The sequence below is a fragment of the Aspergillus niger genome (assembly GCF_000002855.4).
Source record: "Aspergillus niger supercontig An13".
Lineage (NCBI taxonomy): Eukaryota > Fungi > Ascomycota > Eurotiomycetes > Eurotiales > Aspergillaceae > Aspergillus > Aspergillus niger.
In genome coordinates, this window is record NT_166528.1 from 898,255 (window position 1) to 908,643 (window position 10,389).

Consider the following 10,389-nt stretch of genomic DNA (forward strand, 5'->3'; position numbering starts at 1 on the left):
CTTATGGGGAGCAAGCCTTACCTTTTAGGGCAGGCAGAGGGTATCGCATGGGTGAAGACTGCTGTGGAGGAAAGCCTGGCTGGTGTGGCGATAGCGTCCCCCTTTTTTTATTTCCAACATCATGTATATAGTACATGTTTCTGTACGGCAGGCTGCGTGGCAAATATTGTACCCTATTGTTGTTGTGACTAGATGATCGATCTCTCCGTTCACGGGGGATTTTGTTGTCGTGTCTATGGAGTTTTGTCTATATACGACCTGAATACAATCGCCCATTTGAACCGATTAAGACTCACTGTCTACATCTAACCTATCATTTGGATAGTCCAGCTTATGCTAAGTGTCAAGTCTAACGCCATACTTTACACATCTAGCCTCAAGCAGACGGTCATAAACTGACTGTAGCATGTCATCCTAATGACAATATTTCCCTACACGTTCCTTTCTCTCTACAGCTACATTTGTCTACTCCAATTCTGACCACTAAATTTATATATCTGGCGTCAGAGGAAGCTTGTGGCAGGAGATATGGAAATTTCAGGATTAGAATATGTTGAGGTAGCTGCTGGAGTAGGCGTAGTCACGTGCCTGGCGCTCAGGCCGTCCACAGATGATCTCTTACTTTGTTTTATTAGAGCATCTAGATAGTTATAAATTCAACTTATTCTTTTACTGTATTTCGTGTTGTTTCGCTTATTTTTTAGTTATTTTTATTGCTTTAATAATAATTATATATCTTAATAAATTATGAGCCCGGGCTTTCTTATATAAAGTTATTCAAACTTTTATATTACAGATCCTGATTTTAAATAAAACAGAAGATCTACGGCTTTTATAAGTAGTAAAAATAAATAAAAATACACTAGTCTTACAAAATTATTTTAATTTAATCTAAATATTTAATTCAAATATATATTGTGTTAAAAAAATATTTTATTTAATATATTTATCAGATTTATTTATATTAAGTATACTTATTTAGCACCATAACATATATAATAGAATAAAGTATTATATTTAAAGAAATATTTCTGATTTAAATAATTTCTACAAAAGTAATTATTTAAGTAGATTAGCTGTTAGTAATCTCTTTAAAAAACTTATTTAAATTACTGATTTTACTGAAGAAATACTCTAATTATACTAGAAATTTTAAGAATATTTTTTTCTGGTTCAAAAATTATTATATAAAAATTTTTATCTATTTTAATTTTTTTTAAATAACTGCTACAGTAGCTCGCCGCGGCTGAGGCTGATAAGTTTATAATAAATTATAAAAATAATAATATTATGCTGGCTGAGAGCAACCAGTCTTAATAAGAAAAATAATATAATAATAAATAATATTTAAAAATATATAATTAAATTATATAATATAGTTCTATTTATTTTATTTATCTTATTTTATTTACTTATTTTTATTATTTATATATATTTTTTTATATTTTCTTCTTTTCCTTCTCATGTTCGATATTCTAGTCTAGATGCATTAAATAAGACATGTTTGATCAGCTCTTATATTTATTACTTCTGAGCTTAGTTATTCTTAGTTTTTCTGCTTTTATTCTAAATATTTATTTTATTATCAGTTATCTGTAAGTTGTTTAATGATGGTAACCCGCCCCCGACTGATAGAATATAATAATAATATCAGAGTGATGACGACACCAGCTCGGATATAAATAAAAAATTTTTCCGATATTGGATTTAATAGTAATTCTAATACTGATGTGGATCTTGATAGTGGAGATTGAGATATTATGTGTCAAAACAGTGTTTCTGCCAAATAGGCCAAAACGATATATCGCTAGTTACTGAGCAGCAGGGATGACTCTACGCCTCAACAATATGCAGTCAGAGACAATCGGTTCATTGTAAGAGATGGTTTCTGCCAAAGTACTAGAAAAGATCGTAAACAATATGGCACACGTTGACTGAGATCGGCATTGTATATTTATACTACAATACATATGCCTTTCTTTCTCGCCAGACTTACATATTATTCTACTAGTTAGTACTACACGTTCATCTCTCAATGCACCGATGCACGGCCGGCCGGTTCTTGTTCTCTCCGTATTTTGTTCAGTTTATCGCTGAGATTCATGAATTGCCGCTTGGAAGGGCTACTTTTAGCGGCTTTAGCCAGAGAAGGCGCGAAGATTTTGGTTGACCCGCACGCATCCGGTATGCGATTATGAAGAGTACTGGGCGAGCCGCCTTGGTGCAAATGAGGCTATGTTTGCTCTGCATGCCATGGTTTTTCGATATTGTCAGGATTTCGTCTTATCTTTCGGGCTGAAGTGTAATATCGGATTTAGTACATGCACCCATATTCTCTTTCAGTCATCGTTCAAATGAAGATGAGGATTGTGTTGCCTTTTTGAGCATAGATGTCTTGCGGACACACCTTTGCCGTCTATGAACTTGAATAGCAAGCACTATATCATACTAATAAGAACAGGTATTCTAGGTAGCAAGCAAAAAAGAGCTTTCACTGATCATCGTTTAAAAGGCTATGTGCACATAGTTGCGTCAACAAAGATGGACATGGCTTTGGAATGAGTACACTTTCCCTGCAATGAACGATGAATCTTGTCTGTCTGCCAGCTTGGTTTCTAAGCACCTTATAAGGTATTCGTATCAATGGCATTACTCATATAGCAAAATGTGGATAACAGATAGCGGTGTCAATAGAGCTACTTCCAGGACCCTTTCTTCTAGGTTTAGTTATCCGCGAATTTCCCCAGCTGAGATCTCCTCGCAAACGATCTGTCCATCGAAGAACTCTACTCGGGCTGAGCCTGTGTGCTATAGTTACTACAATATTAGTTAGATAAGCAACTCATAAGTAGGTTGCAATGCTACGCTATTCATACACGGTGGGAAACTTCCAAGCTTTACTGCAATAAAGAAGCTTGTGACTGGATGATTCAGGAAAGAAAGCGTTTCGTGTCACGTATTTCTAACTCAAGTACGATTGTGAGCTATATGTATCGTGTAAAGCGGTTAATGATAAAGGCCTAACCTTTCAGATAAGCCGGCCCCACCTACTAAGATGCTCATCAGAAACAATAGGCATGCTTTAGCTAGCATGGTTATGATCAATGATCCAACATGAATATAGCTCCACTAAAGACAGATTCATACTATTTTGACAATGGCCTGGACTTCTCGGTACGACAGTTGTACCCAGCAAAAATTGACATAAGGTTATACTCCGTGTGGGCGAGCCGCCAGAGTCATACTTGCGCTCCTTGACCATATCCCTTCTACCTTCGTCGAGCGATATATTTCCATAAAAAGTACGTCGATCTCCTGGGGTGAAACAGTCAAAAGAAAGGCAAAAGCCGCAGATAAATACCCAAATCGTAAGGTGAGCTCTGAGAAAATCGCTTAGTGATATACAATGGCGCAGAGAACGGAATCTTTTGAATGCCATGGCCTGCTGGCGTGCGTATAAACGTTGGCAAGGGAAAAGTCCTGTTCCACTGGGCTTGTCTGGTAGTGGGTGCTGACAGTCAGGTCCTTATCATGCTTGGAGATTCTCTCATTATGCAAGCGCTACCAGCAGCTCATTCCACAGAAGCTGCAAGGAAGCCAAATAACATCGATCGAGATAGAAGAACGGCATGAGGCGGGTGCGGAGGTCCTTCCAGGACGTGATGGCATGCAGGTGCACCATCCGCGCGAGGGTCTGGACAAAGAACGTGCGTTCGTGCGCGAGAGCAGTATTACAACTACAAGCACCCATGACCAGGATCCAGATCAGAAGATCCGGATGCGCGGTAAAGGCTCCCGTGGCCAGAGTCTCTTCCAGGGCTGCGCGCAAGGCGATGATAGGCTGTGGGAAGATGCCGGCATTGGCGGGATAGAAAGCCCAAATGCTGCTGTTGTGGAAGAGGAGGCAGACGAGACGTACGCATCCCTCGATCGATGCATCTTCCTTAACAATTCCGGTTTCGGTATATCGATCGCTGAGGAGCATGTATTCGATATACAGGACCTCGCCATTGAAATAATCTTCGGTCTGTTCATCGTAGATCTGGTAATCAGCGGCCCGGATCGCCTCGGCGTACCAGGTCAGCTGCACCAGGTCGAAGATGATCTTGGATAGTTGCGGCCCAATCAACGCGCCAGTCAATTGTGACAGTTGTAATAATGGCGACGCGAGAAGGGCGAGTTCAGCAGTGGGAGGCAGGATGGGGTACGTTTGAGGACGAGTATTGCGGACCGGAGGAAAGATTGGTTTGGTATAGGCCATGCATGCTACACGTATATCTGTCCTGGAGATAAAGGATTAATTTGAGCTATAGACGTGAAGGGACTATTACATTGAGGAGCAGACTTACCATGAAATCTGATATCGTACGGGATACGGAACGTCTATGAAACTCCTGCGCAGTGCTACCATTTGACGTAGTCCGGCTAGGTGCATCTTCAGATAGGCGGGTGTACCTGTCGCAATCTGCCGAGAGTGAGACTTATTTGTCACCCGAGGGGGTAAAAGCGTAACCCAAAGAAGGGGGTGGGAAAGGCACCCGTACCTCGATCGTCAGCAACATGGATACAGACGCAATCAAGCCATCACTAGCTGCTCTGAGAGGGTCTGAGAGACCGCTATTGACCAGCCGGATTGTTTCTCCCCGATGGTGAAATGTGTCGAGCAGCAGGGGGCTAAATGGTTTATTGCTGGAACTCTTGAGAGGCAGCTCACTGGTCCGTAGAGCAATATCCGAGGAAGCAACACAGATACATGCATGAAGGCAGGCCTTATTGTTCTGAATCAATTCCCCCCAATGCCTTTTGATCGTGTCAAGCCGTCGGTTCTGGAAAGGCACACCGTCTTGGGAAAGATCAACTAAAACTAGACCGGACTATCAGTATCCGTCGATTAAGTTGCAGGTATCTAACCAAAATGTCGAGATGTAACTTACAATGCTGCAGATGTCGCATCATGCGATCGGTAAGAGGAGTATGAGAGGTGTTGAACGGATCTATGGCCGATTGTATTCCCAGGCTCCGGGGTATGGGGGACGATACTGAACAAATTAATTCATCTTCCTGGCCCTGACTGTCAGTCGAGCGCTGCGGCACAGATGCTTGAGCTGCAAGTTCAGCTTTGGGCCAGACCGGGCCCTCCGCATATTCGCGATCGGTCTCTGGGGGTTGGGAGGCTACACGTTTCCATGATCGACGTTTATGTAATTCAGTGCTAGATAGCCTTTTCTTCCGATTATGCTCGGACATCACATGGGATCGGATACGTTTCAGGTCCTCGGGCCTGGTGCCATCTGAAATAGATTTTGGACTCGCATGGACCCAGAAGAGAGTCGGGCGACCGGCCACAGCGCTGGTCGACTTTTGGGGTCCGGTTGTTCTCGCAGCGTCAGGTTTGGCAGGGGACAACGACAAAGTTGACTGTTCCTTAGATACTCTAATCAGCTCTGTAGCTTCCTCGGGAAAAGGAGGGATAGGTATTGTGTTGTAGGTGCTGCTGCTCGGAGAATTATCGGGCCCATGCCCTTGGGAGTCTGGTGAGTTTCCCACGGCATCAGTCCGGGCCAACCCGGGAGGCAACACCCTCATATGATTAAACGAATTCATCCTATCCAGTTCCTGTGCAGAACTATGCCAACTATTATTTCAGCGAAAGTGGGTTCGAGTAATCCCTCTACCGATCAGGTTCTTGATTCGAGGAAAGGGGGCAGAGCGGGGCCTGAAAACTGAATATATACACAAATACTCCGTAATAAAGCCAGCTTAACGGGAACAGCTATAATATAGCAAAGAACCAATGAAAAAGAGGACAGTGGGGGAGGGGGGTAGTTGTTGGTAAGCCGAGGGGGAAAAAAATGGAAAAAGAAAGAGGAAAGGAGGTAGGGGTATCGGGGGATGAGATAGTACGAGAAAAGAAAGAATTTACCAAGTGGTGTGTACCGGCACTCCATTGTCAAGGTCAAGCTTTGGTGCATGGCCCACTGCAAATCGGAGATATAGAAAAGCGCGCAATCTGTGTGTGGAGCGTCCGTGCGAGAGCATGCGTAACAGCGGCCTGCTTGTCAATAGCGCGCTATCCCCGATGTCAAGCTTCCTGTGCTCCGTTATGGCCTTGTGGGTGGTACTAGCGTTTTAGTGGAGATATGTAAATTACTACTGGCCAAAACAAAGTACGGTGGGTCGCTCAAAGTGGCGCGATATCCGTACACACACAACCTGCCAGAGCCTTGGGTGAGTGCTGCCTAGAAAAATAAACTATCAATGATCTAAGAACCCCCATATTATGGAGCCGGATATTTGGACTGGGCATTCCCTGTCATCCACCGTTCCATGGAAGGGGCCATGAAAATTAGAGACCAAACTCAGCACGCGGGTTTCTCTGTCATACCCTATTTCGTGCGCTTAGGTTCCGGGACATGCAAGGGCACAGCATTATTCCGGACATGGCTTCGTGTGCATATACAGACTGATTACGCTAGGAAGTGGACTCCTCATCGCGGCCGCATAGTGGGATATGCAAACGTGGGGACGGTCGCAGCCCCTTTGCAAACTGCTATTCATGGTCGTAGAAGACAAGTCGTACCGTCAGTCAAAATGTGCAGTGCCATCTGTTGATATCCCATCGATCGCCCACTGTATATTCTCCAAGCGATCGCTGCCCAACAGTTGACGAATCTCCTCTAAAACTTTGATGCCGAATGCTCCCATCCACCAATGTGACCGTAAGTGGTATAGAACCACGCAATAGTGCGCCATAATTGTCAATGCCATTGGCTGGTGGTCCAGAACTAAATCCACAAATACTGCTGGAACCTCCAGCAGCCAGGAGATTCCGACCAGTCCGGGATGGCTGCCCCAGGCAATATAACGCAGACATGAGGCCAAGCGATCGATGGCTTTGTTGTAAATTTCCCTGGTTTGGGGGTAATTCCTCCCTTTGCTATCGTCATTATGTAGTTTTCGCAGAGCATGAATGGCCAGGGTGGAAGTATTTGGCATGGTAGGACCGGTCTCCTGGCGGACTAGGAAAGCCAACTCCTCGCTTGGTTTGACTTCATCGATCAGGCGGAGAAGAACCTCCGGTGACCCGCGTAACTGGCGAAAAATGTGACAAAGATCTACCAACGCGGAACCGCTTGAGAATGGGGGCATTCGTATATGTCCGAAGGCGAGGATGATAAGAATATTGCACATAGCCATCATGAAATTGCTTTCTTTGCGACACCGCTCCGATCTGTCGCGGTTGATCTGCTTTTCAAGCCCGGCGCGAGCTTGATCCCAATGTAGAACAGCTAGACACTGGATTTGTTGGTGATCGTGTTGATCTCTCTGTGCGCTGTCCCCTCCGCAATTGTAAGCGATATCTAATGCTGCCACAGCTAGAATGCTATCCAGCAGTGGCGGGTTGCTCATTGCCTCTCGGACGATTGTGCTTCTCCAGATTTGGCCGTTTTTGCCATCGGGCGTGAGAGATCGATATGTACTGGCACACCAACGACTTAAGAGGGTCAGATCGCTTGGCTTCAGAGTACAGATCTCAGGCTCATGGCTGTGGTGATCACCATGACCTATGACCGGCAGTGAGGCAGGCAAAGAAAAATTGGAGGATTTTGGTTGCAACAGCTGGTCGGTTTGTATGGAAGTCAGGGAGGATGGAGACGTTGGGTTGTGACGGGGATTCTGTTTACATTGTCGTCACACTTGTTAGATAATAACAGACCAAGGGAGGAGGGCAACAGCGTACCAGCCTTTCGCTAGTATAGTATAGTTGGTGACCATTGATGAGTACCTTCTTGTTTCCTACCAGGTCTAACATGCTGCCCTGGGATGAAAAAAAGCCCGAATTAATTGTAGTATAAGAATGATATGAACAGAACGATGATGGCGGTGATAACGACACACCATGAATATAAGGGTCAAAGAAGATATTCATTCACTTGCAGGCCGAGCATGTTGTCTGGGCGTCAGATGAGGAATGATCCGTCCAGCTAACTCAAAGGAGTAAATGTACAAGCAGGACGTGAGATAATTTATTCGTTATTTATCAGCCGACCATTGATGAAGGTGTGGTCGGAGCCGACCTAGTAACAAGTGTCACAACCGCGAAATACATGGCCGTACAATACCCGTCGCTGTGGGGACCTTCCTTCCCGGCTCCCCGAGGTTGTCCTCTTTAGCCCTCGACTGATACCATTTGACATAACCATATATGCATTAATCAAATTGCAGCCAACCCTTGCTTTTTCTCGAAAAATTCCCGCTCCCCGCAGGTCAAGATGCAACTTTTCACAGAGATTATCCCTCCTGCGTATTTCCTGCCGGGGTTCTGTCTCACAGTGGCTGTCCTCGTGCTGTTGAGCTGCGTTCAGAATGCCATCCACAATCTCCCATACTACCGGATTCCCGCTGTTGGGATGAGCCGGTGGTCTCTATTTGACCGACAGGCTAATGTATGTTTTATGGCCTCGGCCAGGGCTTTGATCCGTGAAGGCTTTGAACAGGTAGTACCCTCCTGGACATATCTAAGCTTCGGACTGATACGCTGGGATACGGCTCGAATAGGGCCACACGATGTTCCAAGCAATGTTTCCCCACGGCCCTATGTTAGTGCTTCATCCAAAGTATGTGGATGAAGTTAGGAGACATCCTTCTCTCAGTCTAGAGGAAGCAGTCAAGGAGGTAGCTTGTTGAAGTATGTTCTTGAAAATACACTCTGACGTCAAATGCTAGTCTCTCCCAGTCGGGGATTATCCAGGGTTTGAGGCTTTTCGGGGCACAGAGAACCACCACATACTGTTAGATGTGATCAACCAAAAGATAACTCGAAATTTGAGTATGAGTCGCCTATGGTACCTTTCTACAGCCACAGCTAAATTGCTTTATAGAACAGTACACGATTCCTCTGGCCAGAGAAACGGAATTAACGCTCGACGAACATTTTGGCCAACCCCAAGGTTCATAACTAACCCCCAGTATGCAGTAGTCGCCCAGGCTAACAACTAAACACTTGACCCTTGTAGAGTGGAAATCCTATTGTTTTGCCAGCGAAGTCCCTTACATCGTCGCGCGCCTATCGACCCTTGTCTTCCTAGGAGAGCAAGTGTGTCGCGATACCGAATGGCTCGATATATCGGTGAACTATACTCTGGACATTTTCGGAGCAATAACCGCACTAAGAGGTTGGCCACCTATCCTCCGACCTGTCGTTCACTGGTTTCTGGAGCCTGCTCAGAAACTCAGGAAGCGTGTGCAAGTAGCACGACGGATTGTCCAGCGGGAAATGAGGAGGCGGCAACATGAACACAAGCCCAGGCAGCCGGATGCGCTGGACTGGCTTCACGAAGTCGCAGGCGGTCGCCACTTGGATGTGACTACAGCGCAAATCGGCTTGACACTGGTGACGATCCACACCACCTCTAACCTCCTCACCAACGTCATTTACGACCTGGCAGCGAATCCGCAGTATCTCCCTCCTCTGCGGGAAGAGATCCAATCGGTATTGGAGACAGACGGTACATTTCACAAGACCAGTTTGACCAAGATGAAGCTCCTGGATAGCGTGGTTAAGGAGAGCCAACGGTTGAATCCACCGGGCCTGAGTGCGTAAACCCTTGCTTGTTGAATTGATTATCACCACCTTCGACCACGTCGCGCTCAGCCGCACTGGAGATAATACTGATTTTGCAATGGGTACTTAGCTTCGCTACACCGCTACGCTATGGAGGAGATTACACTCTCGGACGCAACAGTCATTCCAAAGGGTGCCAGTCTCGTTGTCTCCGCCCATACTATGCAAGACGAGAGCATATATCTAAATGCGCACACTTACGACGGGTACCGGTTTTATCGGAAGCGGCAAGAGCCAGGACATGAAAACAAACACCAGTTGGTGATGACAAGCGCAGAGCACTATGGTTTTGGGCATGGCGTACGCGCCTGTCCCGGTCGGTTCTTCGCAACAAATGAGATCAAAATTCTTCTCGCGCACATCATCTTGAAATATGACATCCGCTTCCCCGATGGACAATCCCGCCCTGCTAATTGGGAGATTGGACAGGACCTGGTTTGTGACCAAACCGTGCAAGTCTTATTCAGGGCACGGTAGGCCGCTTTTAAGCTGCCGCCCCAGTGTATTTTACAACGAGTTCAGATAGAAAGAATAGCCTGATTGAGTATGTAGCGATAATGGATGGTGGCAGGGTATATAGTGAAGTGCCCCCAAGAAACGGGCCGCAGCCGAGAGATCGCGTCCGGTGGAAGTAATAGCCAAATAGTAACGGCTAAAGGCGCCTGGAAAGTCAATATTGCTCCACGAAAATCAGAGCGCCAATACAAACAACTACTAAACTCAATGCCTTTCGGTGCGGAGGACTAAAAACGTGACTCTCGATC

General features: G+C 45.5%; 3 protein-coding genes across 3 annotated transcripts; 1 reads left to right on the forward strand and 2 right to left on the reverse strand.

The window, feature by feature from the left end:
* Positions 1 to 3,550: 3,550 nt before the first annotated feature.
* An13g04060 (uncharacterized protein) lies at positions 3,551 to 5,604 on the reverse strand (the record flags this gene model as incomplete). The annotated part of the gene is made up of 4 exons (XM_001396499.1): positions 3,551 to 4,283; positions 4,350 to 4,465; positions 4,545 to 4,864; positions 4,935 to 5,604. The coding sequence occupies 4 exons, from the start codon at positions 5,602 to 5,604 to the stop codon at positions 3,551 to 3,553; spliced, it is 1,839 nt and encodes a 612-aa protein (XP_001396536.1).
* Positions 5,605 to 6,582: 978 nt separating this feature from the next.
* Positions 6,583 to 7,813, reverse strand: An13g04070 (uncharacterized protein; the record flags this gene model as incomplete). Its single annotated transcript, XM_001396500.3, has 2 exons — positions 6,583 to 7,677; positions 7,742 to 7,813. 2 exons carry the CDS (start codon positions 7,811 to 7,813, stop codon positions 6,583 to 6,585), a joined length of 1,167 nt encoding a protein of 388 aa, XP_001396537.1.
* A 460-nt stretch (positions 7,814 to 8,273) lies between these two features.
* On the forward strand, positions 8,274 to 10,372 carry An13g04080 (uncharacterized protein; the record flags this gene model as incomplete). Its single annotated transcript, XM_059743996.1, has 5 exons — positions 8,274 to 8,618; positions 8,861 to 8,951; positions 9,018 to 9,596; positions 9,696 to 10,060; positions 10,211 to 10,372. 5 exons carry the CDS (start codon positions 8,274 to 8,276, stop codon positions 10,370 to 10,372), a joined length of 1,542 nt encoding a protein of 513 aa, XP_059602212.1.
* Positions 10,373 to 10,389: the final 17 nt, after the last annotated feature.